The following is an 18,361-nucleotide window of genomic DNA, read 5'->3' as shown; positions in this document are numbered from 1 at the left end:
TAAAGATAATTAAAAAAATTTTTAATGTCAAAAGAGTGGTCTGGGGAATGGTGCAGTAAATAAAGTGTTGGACTCTCAAGTATGAGGTCCTGAGTTCAATCCCTAGCAGCACATGTACATGTGATGTTTGGTTCTTTCTCTCTCTCCTCCTAGCTTTCTCATTAATAAATAAATTCATTTTAAAAAATGTCATAAGAATGTTCCTCAGAGATCTCCAGATTCACTCTACCTCATCTGACTAATGCTGATGCTGAGGTCCATAGAGATAAAAGAAATGATCCAAGAGAAAAAAGGACTAATCCAAGATCAAAGAACTGTTCAGTGGCAGTTCTAGGGCTAGAACCCACAAACCTATAAATCTATGCCTTCCAGAACTCAGTTCTCACTCAGCAGTGTGTGTATGTGTGTGTGTGTGTGGGGTGGGCAGTTAGTATGTGAAAGGCCTTTTTAGACCTAAGTGAAGAGTCAGGCAGCCAAGGAACAGTCAGTACCTAGCCCTTTGGCCCTCTTGTACCCCTTGGAGTTCCCCCTCATCAGCCCTGATGCACAGCTCATTGCAAGTGTTTAGTTTTTCTAAAGAAGACCCTTTTCTTAGAATCTCAGTTCCAGAGAACTCCAGACCTCAGTTCTTAGCAAATATGCAGAGCCAGTAGAGCAAGAGAGCAACCCTTTCAAAATAGTTCATCCCAAGGGAAAAGGAACAACCACTTTCTTTCTTTTTTCTTTTCTTTTCTTTCTTTTTTTTTTTTTACTTAAGCATTTTTTTATTAGTGATTCAATGTATTTTTAATTTATTAATAAAATAAAAAATATCAACATGGCCATGAGATAAGAGGGCTACAATTCCAGGGGCCGGGCAGTAGTGCAGAGGGTTAAGCGTACATGGTACAAAGCTCAAGGATCCAGATTCGAGCCCTGGCTCCCCACCTGCAGGGAAGTCGCTTCACAAACAGTGAAGCAGGTCTGCAGGTGTCTATCTTTCTCTCCCCCTCTCTGTCTTCCCCTCCTCTCTTGATTTCTCTCTGTCTTATCCAACAACAACAATAAACAACAAGGGCAACAAAAGGGGAAACATTTTTTTTTTTTGAAAGAGGGGTATAATTCCACAAAATTTCCACTGCCAGAACTCCATATCCCATCCTCTCCTTTGAAAGTTTTCCTATTCTTTATCCCTCTAGGAGCATGGACCCAGGATCATTATGGGGTGCAGAAGGTGGAAGGTCTGGCTTCTGTAATTCCTTCTCCGCAGAACATGGGCATTGGCAAGTTGATCCATATTCTCAGTCTGTCCCTATCTTTCCCTAGTGGGGGAGGAGTCTGGGGAGGCAGGGTTCCAGCACACATTGGTGAGGCCATCTGCCCAGTGAAGTCAGATTGGCATCATAGTAGCATCTGGAACTGGGTGGCTGAAAAATAATTAAGATATAAAGTAGAACAAATTGTTTAGTAATCAGGAATCTAAAGGCAGAAGTATAGCGGATGAGATTTAGGGCCTCCATTTTAGAAAAAGCTAGTATATCTATTTTAGGTATATTTCAGAGGGGCCCATGATTTTACTGATTTTTTCCTGAGCCTGACAGCTAACACGCAGGTGGACCAAAGGTATTGTCTGGGGAGATAGTGTCAGAGTTGGAAATAGGACTAGAAAACTGGATCAGGCAAGAGATTAGCTCCCAAATATGGGAAAAGTATATACATATGGTTAACTGTAAACTCCATCAATTTGATCTGGGGCCCATATTCAGTACAGGAGCCTGTGTAACTTCTGCATCCCTGTAGATCTGAGCTCGTATTCTGTGGTCATTCTGTGGTCATAAGAACATTCTAGACTGCACTCATTGACAGACCCATCTTCCTTGAGTGACAGAGGATTTTGGCCCTACCATTGTTGATCCACGTTGAGGGCAAGGTCCTATAGGGGCCCACAAAGGGGTCCATCATGTTGTTCCTGACGGAGACAACCAGTGATAGCAGAGAGAAGGATCTATTAGAGGTCTAGGCCCATCACATCTATGTGGTAATCCCAGAACTCCCTGACCAGGACTCTGGGTGTTGGAGTGGCCTGGTAGTAACCAAAAGAGCCATCATTAAAGTATGCTGGTCTCTTGCCTTTATCTAACTTTTGTAGTCCTTACTTTGTCTGACAAGGTTAACCTTGGAGTGATTGAGGAAAGTGAAATACAGAGTAGGTGGGGAAGATATCTAGGTCTAAGTGGAAACTATTTGACTATGTACTTTATGGTGTCTTATTTATTTATTTATTTATGTATTTATTTTAGATCTTTCTACTTTCCTGTTGCACTTATTGGATCACTGCAAACTATTGTGCACTTTTGCTTTAAGGTATATATTTTCCCCTAACTTATGTGTACATGTGCACATGTCCTGGATGACTTACAGGACCAAAAAGGAGCTAAAATTTTATGTATCCACTATTCTGGGGAAGCAAGTTCTAAGAACTTCAGTATTGTTTCATACTGCCTCATTCTAGAATAGCAATATCCAACAGAAAAAAATCACACACACACCACACACACACACACTTCTTAAAGTCCCATCAAAAAAGTAAGGAAAAAGCCAAGTTAAATCAATTTTAATAAAATTTCACTTAACTTGATAAATACAAAATATTATTTTGGCATGTTATCAATATAAAATTATTGAGATTTTATATATACACACATATATTATATAGTATCTAATCTAGTGTGGCAGCCTCGTACAGTGGTTAAAGAGTTGGACTATCACAGGAGCCCCTGAAGTCAACTCAAGTCATTGCATGTGCCAGAGTTCTGTCTCTTTCCTCCTCTCTCTCATAAATAATTTTGCTATTTTAAAATATTTATTTATTTATTTTTTAATGAAAGAGAGATACCAAGAGAAGGAGAAAGACACACAGAAAGAAATACTCCAGAACACTCTCAGTTCTGCCAGGTGGCAGGCAGTGCTGGGGATTGAACTTGGGACCTCAAAGCCTCTGGCATGGAAGTCTTTTGCATAACCATTATGCTAACTCTCTAGCCCAATAAATAAATTTCTTTTAAATCTTGTCTTTAGACATATAAATATGACTAGTACTATTTACATTTCCAGTGTTCAGTAGACACATGTGGCCAGTGGCTGTCATACTAGACAAGGTAGGCCTAGATCTCATGTGGCCCATTCTCAAACTGCCAGACTGCTATTATATTTCTTCAAGAACAAATAATGGGGAGTCGGGCAGTAGCACAGCGGGTTAAGTGCACGTGGCGCAAAGCGCAAGGAGAGGCAGAAGCCCCCCCCCCCCACCTACAGGGGAGTCGCTCCACAGGAGGTGAAGCAGGTCCGCAGGTGTCTATCTCTCTCCCCTTCTCTGTCTTCCCCTCCTCTCTCCATTTCTCTCTGTCCTAACAAGGACGAAATCAATAACAATAATAACTACAACAACAATAAAAAGACTACAAGAGCAACAAAAGGGAAAATAAATAAATAAATAAATAAATAAATAAATAAACGGTCCCCAATTTAAAAGATAGGTGTCTGGGGGCCAGGACGTGGTACATCTGGTTGAGCACACGTTATAATGCTCAAGGATCCAGGTTCAAGCCCTAGATCCCCACTGGCAGGGGGAAAGTTTCTTAAGCTGGGAAGCAGTACTGCAGGTGTCTCTCTCTCCCCTTCCTCTCAATTTCTCTGTCTTTACCCAACAAACAAAATATTTAAAATAAATAAATTAAAGATAGGTGTAGGGCCTACAAAATAGCTCACTTGGATAGTGCACTGCTTTGTCATGTTCATCATCCAGGTTCAATTGGCCACCACTGCTTTGAAGGAACTGCAGGGAGGAGGAGGAGGAGGAAAGGGAGGGGGGAGGGGGAGGGGGAGGAGGAGGAGGAGAAGTTGTTCTACTCTGGTAGGACAAAATCTGAAACATTTTGTCATAATTAAATAAGCTTAACAATCCCACGTGTTTTTCTGTCTTTGCCTTCTGTATTCATTAGGAGATTCGCTGAGGAGCCACTCATTCACAAGTTCTGGGGGAGAACACACTAAATATGAGGCAGGAAACTGGGTTTTGCACCAAGGGGAAGCTTCTTGAACAAATTGCACTCCCAGCCCCCAGCTCCCCAGGCCTAAGTCCTGCTCGCTCGCTGGCTAGACCTCCACCCCAGTTTAGCCGCTATCTCTCTGCTGAGTGGTTAGTTTTCTCGGACCCAGGGCGGGTCCTACCGCAACAAGTTCACTTGTGCTTCTCCCGCATTCTTCCCGCTATTTCTCCCAAGCCCGCCCCAACCAGGACGCTCTATAAGAAGGCTAGTGCACGTGTACCAATTACTGTATTTTACTATGGACTGTAAACCATTAATCCCCCAATAAAGAAAAATAAATTAAAAAAAAGAAGGCGAGTGAGCAATCCAGCAGCACTTTCCCGCCTGAGAACCGGCCGGGGAGGTTTGCAGGGAACATCCGGCCTGAGTTCCCAGAGTGGGCCGGGTCTGCGGGGCTGCCCCAGAGGCACCCCCAGACCGTCTGCCCCCACCTCAGTCCTGCCAGCGTGGCTGCGAGCAAAGGGTGCAGCCCACTAAGGGGGCGGTGCCACCACTCCTGCGCGCGCTGACACTTGGCAGCGGGCCTCGAACCCAGGGTTGGGGAGGACACCTATACAGGCTGGAGGCTGGAGGCTGGAGGCTGGAGGCTGGAGGCTGGAGGCTGGGGGCTGAAGGCGGGGAGGTGGAGGAGGAGGTGCCGCGGCGGGAAACTACAAATCCCAGGGGAAAGCGAGTCCTGGAGGCGGAAGGGGTGGTCTGGGGCGGGGCGAGGCGGGCGAGGCCAGAGCTGGTGGCGGGGCTGTGCTCGAGCTGCGGGTGCTACGCGCGGGACAACATGTCTGGGGGCAGCAGTTGCAGCCAGACCCCAAGCCGGGCGATCCCCACCACTCGCCGGGTGGTCCTGAGCGACGGAGTGCAGCTGCCGCCCGGGGACTACAGCACCACCCCCGGAGGCACGCTCTTCAGCACCACCCCGGGAGGTAGGCGCGGTGTTCGGGGGTGGCGCGCGTGGAGCCCGTGGTGCTGGCGCTGGGGAGGATCGGGAAGCACTAATCGGACAGAGACACCGGGAATCCTGCACTAAGTAACTGGGGAGAAAGAGTGAGCGCCATCTGGGAGGCAGCGAGGGTCCGGGGGTGATCAGGGGGAGCCAGCGTGTGCCCGACCCTCCCATCGCCTGCCCTCTGACCTCCAGAGCTAGGGCTGTAGGCTGCAGCCCTGTAGGTTTCCTCCGCGTGCGAGAAACAGCTGAGCGCCCCTCACCCCACCCCCAACAGAGAAGCCGGCGTCCAGGACTGACCGCCACATGCCGCGATGTGCAGCTGTTGCTTGTGGGTGTTGTGTTGGGGTACAGTTTTGAGGCGGAGTAGAGTGGAGTTGGAGTGGCCCAAGGATCAAAGGGGAGGCTAACCAGGGAATTTTAAGGGGGGTGGCGTGGTGGTGATCAGGGTGGGCATACGCTGTTGGAAGCTAAAATGATTTTGCAGAGTCCTTTTTCATTCTCCGAGTTACCCACACCACCATCCCCCCCCAGTTGTGTGCTGAGTCCGCCCCCTCTGGCGGAGCTTTAGGGCTGAGATTGCTGCTCCAGCAGCGCCCTCTTCGGCACCTGTGGCAGATTTCCCGTCTATGCATGCGGACTGTCCTCCGGGGAGCCTGGAGAGAGGAACAGAGCTGTGCAGAAAAACACGTCCCTTCTGGGGGTGGGGGGGAGAGTAGGACCGTGTGACCTCCTTGATCGTGGATGAGGAAGAGGAAGCTGAGCTGGCAGGGGTGGGGGCCAGCCTTGGGCTGCCCTCGGGAGCCAGGCATTCCCTCCCAGCCCGGGAGTACAGGCTCACAGGCGCTGATGAAACCTGCCCGCTGGTTTGCATGATGAAATCCTCGTGGCTCACGATTTCCCTCCTATCCTTGCACTGCCCTCACCCGGTCTCGGTCTCTCTCTTTCTCCTGGGCTCCACTTCTCAGTCTACTCCAGTCGATCCCTGTGCAGTGCTGAGAGAGACAAGCGCTGGCTGGAAGGAAGGGGGACTAGGCAGGCGAGGCTGCAGCCTGGTCCCAGGCTGGCCTGGCGCTTGGTGTTGGGAGCCACATGCTTACTCTCTCAGGCAGCTGCCCCACCACCAACCAACACAGGAGATTCCAGGTCTTCCACCGTTTCATCCCAAACAGACAATATTTGAACTATTAGGGACTTAGATGTTGTCCAACTGTGTGGCCTAAACTTGAGAACATGTGTCCATCGTCCAATATCACAATTTCCCAGATTGAACTAGACACAGCAGCTAAGCACAGAGGAGAAATGCTCTCTCTTCTATTAAAAATAATTCCAGGTGGCCGGGTGGTGGCACACCTGGTTCAGCGCACATGCTACAGTGCACAAGGCCCTGGGTTCAAGCCCCAGGTTCCCACCTGCAGGGGGAAAGCTTTGCAAGTGGTGAAGCAGGGCTACAGGTGTCTCTCTGTCTCTCTCCTTCTCTAGCTTCTCTCCTCCTCTCAATTTCTGGCTGTCTCTATCCAATAAATAAATAAATATAATAAAAAAATTTTAAATAACAATTCAAGCAGTCAGGGAGAGGAGTCAGTGGTAGAGAGTTGAACTCACATGCATGAGGTCCAGGGTTTCATTCCCAGCAATGCATATGCCTGAACAGAACTGTGCTTTGGTATCTCAGTCATAAAATAAATAAATCTTTTGGGGGTCTGTGCGGGGGGTGGGGGGTGGCGCGGGGCGGGAGGTAAAACTATCCAGCTACTCTTACTAGCACTATTAATTCAGATTCTCTTCCACTGTGGTCCGGTTTCTGTGTCATAATGTATTTGCTATGGCCTTTTCTTAACAATCTCACTTTTAAGCGAGAGTGTGAGTTATTCCACTTGATCCACAGTGGGCATTAAGGCAGTTCTGAAGACCAGAAGTAGCCCTTTGCACCATATGTTGCCAGATGAGTCAAGTTGGAAGCCTAGACTGGAAGGGCCTTTGTTTATAAGAAGGATCTCTGCTCCAGTAGCGGTCAATTATAGAAACAAGACTTTTTTGGCAGACCACAGCAGATTCTTTTTGGAGGTCTTGGGTTGGCTTCTGCACTGGAGTGAAAATTTGCTTCAGAGGCCAGCTGGGAGAAGACTAGCAGTGCTAGGAGCCTAAAGCCGGCTCTTTCTTGTCTAAAGTGTCAGCACAACTCCCAAAAATCGAGCTTGCCTCTGCCAAAGTCAGCAGATCCCCCCCTCTCCCTGAGTGAGCCAACAGTCCTTTCTCCAAAACCGCTTCACCCTTCCTTTTGTCGGGGCAGAGAGGCTTGACCTAGAGCCTAGAGTCAGACATTTAAATTCAGATTTAAATCCATTCATTTAAATGTAGATTCTGGGATGGGCCCTGAGATTTTGCATTTCTAACACCCGGTGTTTTGGCCCTAGAACCAGGCTTAAGGTATTTAGGAATTAATGAAGGCTGTGGTGTCAGGATGGAGCAGTCTATTGGCGCAGTGTTCAGTAATTAATGAAGGCTAAGGAAATAGCTTAATTGTTATGCAAAAAATACTTTCGTGTCCAAGGTACCAAAGCTCCCAGGTTCAATCCCCAAACCACTGTAAACCAGAGCTGAGCAGTGTTCTGGTATTTAAAAAAATAACAATAATAGTAATAATGGAATAGGACTTCCCTCACCCTTGCAGGTCTGAGGAATCTAGCAAAAAGTGACTGTTTCTATTCAAGTAAACTTGAGGTTTGGCTTTAGCTTGCTACTGCTATTATTATTATTATTTCTTCTTTTTGCCACCAGGGTTGTTACTCGGGCTTGTGCCAGCATTACAAATACACCATTTGTGGTGACCATTTTTTCTTTTCTTCTTTCTTTTTCCCTTTCTTTTCTGTTATATTTGATAGGACAGAACAGAGAGAAATTGAGAAGGGAGGGGAGGGAGAGAAGGTGGCGGCTGGGTGGTGGTGCACCTGGTTGAGCACACATGTTACTATGCACAAGGACCCAGGCTCAAGCCCCCCATCCCCACCTGCATAGGAAAAGCCCTGCAAGTATTGTGCAGCAGTGCTGCAGGTGTCTCTCTTCCTATCTCTCTCCCTGCTTCACGTGTCATGAAGCACCTCCTGCAGGTGGGGAGCAGAGACTCAAAACTTGTGCCTGGTAATACATGGGCTTAATCGCATGCAACATCGCTTGGCCCCTGACATTAGCTTTTTTTTTTTAACTTTTTAAAAATTTAATTAATTAATTTATTTATTTATTAGATAGAGAAGCTGAGAAAGGAGGAAAGATAGAGAGGGAAAGAGACAGAGACACCTACCTGCAGCCCTACTTTACTACTTGTAAAGCTTTCCCCCAGCAAGTGGGGACCATGGGCTTGAACCTGGATTCTTGCTCACTGTAATGTGTGCGCTTAACTTAACTAGGTGTGCCACTGCGTGGCCCCACATTAGCTTTTTTTTTTTTAATCTATTTTTTCTTTATTGGGGAATTAATGTTTTACATTCAACAGTAAATAACAATAGTTTGTACATGCATAACATTCCCCAGTTTCCCATATAACAATACAACCCCCACTAGGTCCTCTGTCATCCTTCATGGACCTGTATTCTCCCCACCCACCCACCCACCCCAGAGTCTTTTACTTTGGTGCGATATGCCAATTCCAGTTCAGGTTCTACTTGTGTTTTCTTTTCTGATCTTGTTTTTCAACTTCTGCCTGGGAGTGAGATCATCCCATATTCATCCTTCTGTTTCTGACTTATTTCACTTAACATGAATTTTTCAAGGACCATCCAAGATCGGCTGAAAACGATGAAGTCACCATTTTTTATAGCTGAGTAGTATTCCATTGTGTATATATACCACAACTTGCTCAGCCACTCATCTGTTATTGGACACCTGGGTTGCTTCCAGGTTTTGGCTATTACAAATTGTGCTGCCAAGAACATATGTGTACACAGATCTTTTTAGATGGATGTGTTGGGTTCCTTAGAGTATATCCCCAGGAAAGGAATTGCAGGATCATTGGGTAGGTCCATGTGTAGCCTTCTGAGAGTTCTCCAGACTGTTCTCCACAGAGGTTGGACCAATTGACATTCCCACCAGCAGTGTAGGAGGGTTCCTTTGACCCCACACCCTCTCCAGCATTTGCTGCTGTTACCTTTTCTGATGTATGACATTCTCACAGGACTGAAGTGGTATCTTTATTTGTCTTTATTTGCATTTCTCTGACAATCAGAGAGTTGGAGCATTTTTTCATGTGTTTCTCGGCCTTTTGGATCTCTTCTGTGGTGAATATTCTGTCCAAGTCCTCCCCCATTTTTGGATGGGGTTATTTGTTGTCTTGTTGTTGAGTTTGGCAAGCTCTTTATATATGTTGGTTATTAAACTCTTGTCTGAGGTATGGTATGTAAAGACCCATTCTGTGAGGGGTCTCTTGGTTTGGGTAGTGGCTTCTTTTGTTGTGTAAGAAGCTTTTTAATTTGATGTAGTCCCATAGGTTTATATTGCCTTAGTCTTCTTTGTAATTGGATTTGTTTCGTTGAAGATGTCTTCAAAATTTATGTGGAAGAGTTCTGCCAATATTTTCCTCTTAAGTATCTGATAGTTTGTGGTCTAACATCCAAGTCCTTGATCCACTTGGAATTTACTTTTGTATTTGGTGAAATACAGTGATTCAGTTTCATTCTTCTGCATGTTTTCAACAAATGAGAGACTCTGCTTTCCCCATTTAATAGTCTGGGCACCTTTGTCAAAGATTAGATGTCTATAGGCCCACTTAGCTTTTTAATTATTTTTGTCATCAGTGTCTGCATGACTACTATTTCCAGTGTTTTTTTTTTCCCCTTTTGTTGTTATTATTATTGTTGTTGGATAGGACAGAGAGAAATGGAGAGAGAAGGGGGAGAGAAAGAGAGACATCAGCAGACCTGCTTCACCGCTTATGAAGCGATGTCCCCTGCAGGTGGGGAGCCAGGGGCTCGATCCTTAAGCCTATCCTTGCACTTTGCACCATGTGCACTTAACCCACTGTGCTACCACCTGACCCCAGTGACCTTTTTTTTTTTTTTTTAATGGGGGGAGGGGAGCAGGAGATTACACCTACAGCTCTGCTTTTGAAATTTCCCCATGCAGGTGGGGACTAGGAGCTCGGACCTGGGTCCTTACACATGGCAATGTGTGCAGTGTACTGGGTGTACCACCACCCAGCCCCTAGCCTTTTTATTTTATTTTTTTTTTGGCAGAGCCAAGGACTCCCAAGGTACTCTTCCACCTCCCTTGGGCCGCTTTCTCATTCAAATAGAGAGACACCACCCACACCTCCCATGTGGTGCTGGGGCTCAAACCTGGACTACACATATGGCAACGTATAACTCAATCCAGGGAGCTATCTCTCCAGCCCTGGCAGCATTTATAAATGTTTTTATTTGATAAGACAGAGAAATTGAGAGGAGAAGGAGGAGATAGAGACACCTGCAGCACTGCACCACCATTTGTGTAGTGTCCCCTGCAAGTGGGGGCTGGGGGCTTCAATCTGGATCCTTGCACATAGTAATGTGTGCACTCAGCCAGGCATGCCAGGCCCTGGCAGCCTTTAACCCAGGATCTAGGAGGTGGGTGGTGACATACCTGGTTGAGCACACAATGTTAACCAAGCGCAAGGATCCAGGTTCCAGCCCCTGCTCCCCAGCTACAGGGGGGATGCTTCACAAACAGTGAAGCAGATCTGCAGGTGTCTCTCTGTCCCCCTCCTCTTTCAATTTCTCTGTCCTATCAAAAAAGGAAAATAAATAAATGGGGGGGAAAGGGTTCCGGGAGTGGTGAGTTCAGTTAGTCTGGCCACCTTTAGCCTTATAACACCAGTTTGCTTTGTGTCCTATATTACTTGAGTTGCTGCAACATGACAAAATTTCCAGTGACACTGTCCACCCCATCTCCACATCCCCAGTTCCACACTGGCTATAGGACTCCAAAGAGTGAGGGGACTGGCTGTGTTGCTTGGGTGGTATAGTCCTACCTCAACCCCATACTTGGAGGGTAATCGGAAGCAAGCAGGTATTCCTAGCACCTAACGTGATTAGGTCAACAAAGACTGCCCTGGAAACTTGACTTGGAATCATTTCCAAGTTACTGGCTATGGAACAGTTGTTGGCAGGAAGAAAAGGTGGGCTGGTTACTGAAGCTAGAACACAGCCTGAGTCTTACTTTAGTCATGGTGGGAGGGAGACTTTGGTTCTCCATTAAGGGCTGAAGGATCTTGGGCATGGAGTCAGTAAAGGAAGTAAAATGGACCCACTTCTCACACTAACCACAACTTCCTTTTTAAAGATGTTTAGAGCATGCCTTTGTTTATTTTTTTATCTCTCCCTTCCTTCTTTCCTCCCTCCTCTCCTTTTTTTTTTTTTTTTTTTTTTTTTTTTAACTTAACTGTGGCTTTTGGTGTTGCTGGGACTGATCCTAGGACCTTCAGTGAGTATCTCAGGTCATTACCCTACCAATGGTGCTATCTCCCCAGCCCTATACTATGTCCTTTATTAAAAGACTTCAGGGTGCAAAGCACAAGGACCGGCATAAGGATCCCGGTTCGAACCCCGGCTCCCCACCTGCAGGGGAGTCGCTTCACAAGCGGTGAAGCAGGTCTGCAGGTGTCTATCTTTCTCTCCCCTCTCTGTCTTCCCCTCCTCTCTCCATTTCTCTCTGTCCTATCCAACAACTACAACAACAATAATAACTACAACAATAAGACAACAAGGGCAACAAAAGGGAATAAATAAATACTAAAAAAAATTATTAAAAAAAAGACTTCAGGGCTGAGGAAGTAGCATAATGGTTATACAAAAGACTTTCATGCCTGAGGGTTCAATTCCCAACATTATCATAAGCCAGAGCTGTGCAGTATTCTCTCTCTTCATTTCCCAGTCTCTCTCATTTAAAAATAAAAATTGAGGGGGCTGGGTGGTGGCGCAGCAGATTTAAGCTCACTTGGTGCAAATTGAAAGGACCTCTCAAGGACTGGTATAAGGATCCGGTTTCCAGCAACCCGCGGTAGGCGGGGGACGGGTCGCTTTTCAGGCGGTGAAGCAGGTCTGCAGGTGTCTATCTCTCCCCCTCTCTGTCTTCCCCTCCTCTCTCCATTTCTCTCTGTCCTATCCAACAATTACGACAGCAGTAACTACAACAAAAAACAATAAGGGCAACAAATGGGGGAAAATAACTTCCAGGAGCAGTGGATTAAGTAAATTAAATTTTAAAAAGAAGGGAGTCGGGCTGTAGCACAGCGGGTTAAGCGCAGGTGGCGCAAAGCACAAGGACCGGCATAAGGATCCCGGTTTGAACCCCGGCTCCCCACCTGCAGGGGAGTCGCTTCACAGGTGGTGAAGCAGGTCTGCAGGTGTCTATCTTTCTCTCCTCCTCTCTGTCTTCCCCTCCTCTCTCCATTTCTCTCTGTCCTATCCAACAACGACAACAACAATTATAACTACAACAATAAAACAACAAGGGCAACAAAAAGGGAATAAATAAATAAAATAAATATTAAAAAAATAAAAAAATTTAAAAAGAAGAAGACTTTAATGGAGCCCTAGTCTAGAGTGCCTCAAGCTTCCTCTGCTACCCAAGAGTTTGTTTTCTAGGAGTTCACCACATCCAGAACTGGAGGACATTCTGACCTCAAAGACTTTGGGTAGCTGGTTAGGAAGATGAAGACACTCCCGAAATAGAATGGTAGGCAGCAGGGGAACAGCTACAGAATGAACCAACTAGACTTGCTTCTGTGCTCCCTGCCCCATATTTTGTGATAGCCTAGTAAGAACTGGTGGCACTAAGCCTTACATTCTAACTGTAGCCACAGCTGTTAGTTTTGTTTGTTTTTGTTTTTTCCCAAAAAAGGATTTATTTATAAGAGAGAACTAGAATATCCCTCTGGCTTATGCGATGCTAGTAATCAAACTTGAGGCCTTATTCATGTTTGAAAATTCAGTGTTTTTTTTCTACCCTGCCACTTTCTGGGTTGCAGCTGTTAGATTTTAATTCCCTTTGGAGGCTTACTTGCTTATTTATTTATTTATTCAGTATCCTCAAATGTGGCAAGGGATTATTTAACAGAGGAGTTTGACTTTGTTTTTCTGAGTATACAGAGGTGATCTTCACTACTAGTGTTTGGTGAAAGGGTATTACTGTATCTATCTGTTGGTGTGCAGCAATAAGACATTTAGTTAATTTATTTATATATTTTACCAGAGCACTGCTCAGCTATGGCTGACTGTGTTGTGTGGTATTGAACCTAGGACTTTGGAGCCTCAGACATGAGAGGTTTTTTTTTATATATATATATAACCATTATCTCCACTGTAAAAATTATTTTCAAGTTTCTCCACTCTCCCATCTCCCAAAGATAATGACTTTCATCTCTTTATTTATTTCAATAAGCATAATCACCTCCAGTTCCATCCATTTGTCCCAATAACACCTTTTTGATCACCGTAATATTCTTTTTTTTTTTTTTTTTTTTTAGATTTTAAGATTTATTTATTTACTTATTTATTTATGAGAAAGATAGGAGGAGAGAGGAAGAACCGGACGTCACTCTGGTACATGTGCCACAGGGGATCGGTCTTGTGACCTCATGCTTGAGAGTCCAAAGCTTTATCACTGCTCCACTTCCTGGACCACACAGATCACAGTAATATTCCATGGAATCACCATATATATATGAAATATTGACAAGACTTCCCCATAACTTCTTTAGCCAGTCATCTGTTGATGGGCATTTAGGCTGCTTCTACTCTTTGGCTATTGTGAATAATGCAGCTATGAACACGGGTGCATATGTCTCTTCTAATTAGTGTTTGAGTATCCACTGGATAAATGCCTAAGAGCAGTATTGCTGGATCATAGAGTAATTTCATTTTTATTGTTTAAGGACTCTCCATACAGTCTTCCAAAGGGCTATACCAATTTGCCCTGCTTCATGACTTGTAATGAAGCTTTCCTCCTGCAGGTGGGACCGGGTCTTGAACCCATATCCTTATGTATTGTAGGCACTCAACCAGGTATGCCATCACCCAGCCCCTCTAGTTCTCTCTGTTACTGAAATAAATATCTCTTTTTTTTTTTTAAGTTTCAGGTGCACATCATTAAAAATGTATATCTAGATATACTGCATTAGTAGGCATGTCCTAGTCAGTGATGTCATTCCAGAAGAACTAGGGTGAATCAGCAGTTCTAACAAAAGGATAACTTCCCGGATCAGAGAAATATAGCTCATGCAATAGGGCACGTGCTTTGTATCTTGTAGAAGGTGCTGTGGCACTGGAGGAAGCTTCAGTGCTATGCTATCTCTCCCTTTCTCTGTTTCTAGCTGAATGAAAAAGTGGACTGGCATGGTGACCTCAGACATGTGTAAGATGCTGACTCTGCAAATAATAATAGTAATAATAAAATATTAAACTGAGCCCAGGAGGTGGCACAGTAAGTAGAATGCTGGAGTTGGAAGCATGAGGTTCCAAGTTTGATCCCTAACATAACATCCCATGTGCCAGAGTGGTGGTCTGGTTCTCTCTCTCATTCCCACTCTATCTTATATTAATGAAGGACCAGGGAGACCATATAACAGTTATGCAAACAACTCTCCTGCCTAAGGTTTGGAGAACCCAGGTCTAAGCATTATAACATTGGTAGTTAAATCAAAAGTTAAATTATTTTAATACTGAGTAAATACTTGAATAACCACAAAGATGCAGCTACTCTACCCGACTAGGGAAAGATTGAATCAGGCTGGGGGTATGGATCAACCTGCCAACACCCATGTCCAATGGAGAAGCAATTACAGAAGTCAGAACTCCTACCTTCTGCACTCCAAAAATAATTTTGATCTATAATTCCCATGGGGGAGAGGTGATTGGAGGAAGATGAGAAGAGGGCTCTGAACTGCAGTTCCATCAGCATCTGGAGAAAGAAGAGGAATAAGAAAGGGACATTTGGTGGTCTGGGAGGTGGTGCAGTGGATAAAGCATTGGACTTTCAAGCCAATGAAGTCCTGAGTTCAATTCCTTGCAGCACATGTACCAGAGTGATGTCTGGTTCTTTCTCATTAATAAATAGATAAATAAAATCTTAAAGAGAGAGAGATAGTAATAGGATTATGTGTAGCTTGGAAAGGAAGGGAAGACGGGACATTAAGGGGGGGCAATTTATATACAAATATAGACAGATAGTTGTAGAAGTAATAGCCTTATGTATTTATTCCCTTTTGTTGCCCTTGTTTTATTATTATAGTTATTATTATTGTTGTTGTTATTAATGTCATCGTCATTTTTGGATAGGACAGAGAGAAATGGAGAGAGGAGGGGAAGGCAGAGAGGGGGAGAGAAAGATAGACACCTGCAGACCTGCTTCACCGCCTGTGAAGTGACTCCCCTACAGATGGGGAGCGGAGAGCTCGAACTGGGATCCTTACACTGGTCCTTGTGCTTTGTGTCACCTGCACTTAACCCGCTGCCCAACTCCCTAAATACACCTTTTTACAAAGGGGATTACTTCGTAAGGTGAAAGATTTTTGAGGAAAAAAAAGTTCATCTGTACACATAGATTCTTGTGTGCTCAAACGTACAAGTAGAAAACCTGTCACTTCCTGGTCTTCTCAAGAACCACACCTGTATTCTTCCTCAGTTATGACTCATAACAAATGAATCACCACGTGTGTTTGTTTACATATATGTTTCCTGGGTTAGACTAGGAAGTTCTCCCAGCAGTCCTAGTCATCTCTGCATCATCATGGATGAGTGTCAGGTTAGGTGTATAGAGGTAAAGGGTTGAACAGAACATGGATTGAAAGCATTCTCGGGGCAACTTAGTTTCTTTACCATTGGACCTGGATCTAAACTGGCTTAATAATACCCTTTACATCTTTTTAAAAAAATATTTATTTATTTGTTCTCCTGTTGCCCTTGTTGTTTTATTGTTGTTGTTACTGATGTCATCATTGTTGGATAGGACAGAGAGAAATGGAGAGTGGAGGGAAAGACAGAGAGGGGGAGAGAAACATAGACACCTGCAGACGTGCTTCACCACCTATGAAGCGATTTCCCTGCAGTTGGGGAGCCAGGGAGGGGGGTTGCTCACGGTTTTTAAGAAGGTGTGTTTGTCCTCAAACCAATAGTAGAGGGCTAGGAAGCTAGCATAACGTTGTGAAAAAGACTTTCATACCTGAGGCACCAAAGGTCCCAGGTTCAATCTCCAGCATCACCATAAATCAGTTGGGCCAGTACTCTGGTAAACACAAGACAAAACCAAACCAGACCAAACCAAACCACACCCAATAGTGGATTTCCAGACTTGTGAGTCTGGTCTACTTCTAAACCTGCCCTGTTGGTCACATAGCACGCAGGAGGGGGAGTTAAGTTCTTTCAAAAGTCTGTTCTTTGAGGCTTTGAATTCTTCTTCTAGTGTTTGCCCTTCCGTAGCCAGTCAATAGCGTGAGGCTTTGTGGGATCCTGTCTAAAAGCATAGCCCCTGTAGCTCCTCCCATCCCATTTTGCACATGTGGTTTCTCTTATTCTCTGTTATTTCCCTTCTCTTGAATATAGGCTAGCCTTGTGGTTTGCTTTGATCAGTAGAATAGTGAATTCTAAGCCTATGTCTCAAGATGCCTTGGAAAAGGTCAAGTACATAAACTCAGGTTAAACTTTAGAAAGGTGTGAGACCAAGGAAGAATTCTCAGATATCTTACCAGCAAAGCCCTAAACAAGTGGACATTACAATCCAGGGCAATACAGGCCTTCTGAACAAATTCAGGCAGGATCATTAACGAATGCCCAACCAGCCATAAAGAAAGGAGAGGTTTGGGCTGGGGAGATAACAGAATGGTTATGCAAAAACACTTACATGCCTGAGGCAACAAAGGTCCCAGGTTCAATCCCCAGCATCATCAAAAGCCAGAACTGAGCAGTGCTCTGGTAAATTAAAAAATAACATAATGAATGTAGAGACATAATGGATTACCATGTTTGAGGAAGACAGTTATATATCAGTAGCTAGTATGTATAGTCTATTCTCATTAAGACAAAATTTCTGGAAAGCTGGTATGTCTTGATTCTCTGGGCTTCTCTTAAGGAACTTTCATGGACATGGTCTTTGCCTATGTCTTTGAACACCAAAACACCATGGGCAGATGTCACCAGATACTGTCTAGTTAGAGAAGGTGGGTGTGAACCAATAAATAATGAGCATTAATCCTAATGTCTAAGACTCTGGCCCCAATACAGACTCAGTCACTTTTAAAAAAAATTTATTTATTTATTTTTAATTTTTTAAATCTTTATTTATTTATTGGATAGAGACATCCAGAAATTGAGAGGAGTGAGACAGAGAGACACCTGAAAACCTGCTTTACCACTCGTAAAGCCTTCCCCCTACAGGTGGGGAACGGGGGCTCACACTCAGGTCCTTGTGCACTGTAATATGTGCGCTCAACCAGGTGCACCACCACCCAGCCCCTTTTTAAAATTTTTTATCTTAATTTGTTTACTGGATAGAGACAGCCAGAAATTGAGAGGGAAGGAAGTGATAGGGAGAGAGAGAGACAGAGAGACAGAGACACCTGTAGCCCTGCTTCACTACTTGCAAAGCTTCCTCCCTGCCTCTGGCTTGGTGACTTAACAACAGAATCCAGGGCAGCATGATAACTCACCTGAGAAGGCACCTGCTTTGTCATGTGCACAATCCAGGAGCTTGGTCCCCACCACACTGGGAGGAAGTTACTGTGCTGTGTCGTCTTCCCCTTGCTTCCTGACTTTCTGTCTCTTACTAAAAAAAGTCTAAGTGGCGAAGCCCTAAAGATTACAACAAAAATAACTGAGAAGGGTGAAGGAGGGGCTGGGTGGTGGGGCACCAGGTTGAGCACACTTGTTATAATGCGCAAGGACCCAGGTTTGAGCCTCTGGTCCCCGCCTGCAGGGGGAAAGCTTCATGAGTGGTGAAGTAATATGTTGCGGCTGTTTGTCTATCTCTCTCCCTCACTGTTTCCCCCTTCCTCTCAATTTCTGTCTGCCTCTGTCCAATAAGTAAATAAACAGAGGGGACCGGGAGGTAGCACAGCAGGTTAAGTGCACATGGTGCAAAGCACAAGGATCCAGGTTTGAGCCCCTGGCTCCCCACCGTCAGGGGGGGGGTCGCTTCACGGGAGGTGAAGCAGGTCTGCAAGTGTTACTTTCTCTCCCCCTCTCTGTATTTCTGTCCTCCCTCGATTTCCCTCTGTCCTATCCAACAACAGCAGCAATGGCAACAATAACAAGGGCAATAAAATGGGGAAAATGGCCTCTAGGAGCAGTGGATTCGTAATGCAGGCCCT

General features: G+C 45.0%; 1 protein-coding gene across 1 annotated transcript in view; it reads left to right on the top strand.

Moving 5' to 3' along the window:
• Positions 1-4,739: 4,739 nt before the first annotated feature.
• The window catches only part of EIF4EBP1 (eukaryotic translation initiation factor 4E binding protein 1), a 40,224-nt gene continuing 26,602 nt past the window's right edge, over positions 4,740-18,361 (top strand). The window contains exon 1 of the mRNA XM_007516697.3: positions 4,740-5,008. Within this exon, the coding sequence (XP_007516759.1) occupies positions 4,864-5,008 (145 nt within the window). The 5' untranslated portion in view covers positions 4,740-4,863. The remainder of the gene's footprint in view (positions 5,009-18,361) is intronic.

Source organism: Erinaceus europaeus, chromosome 2 (genome assembly GCF_950295315.1).
Source record: "Erinaceus europaeus chromosome 2, mEriEur2.1, whole genome shotgun sequence".
Taxonomy (NCBI): domain Eukaryota; kingdom Metazoa; phylum Chordata; class Mammalia; order Eulipotyphla; family Erinaceidae; genus Erinaceus; species Erinaceus europaeus.
The sequence above is the reverse complement of the archived record's forward strand: the minus strand, read 5'-3'. Positions and strand labels throughout refer to the sequence as shown.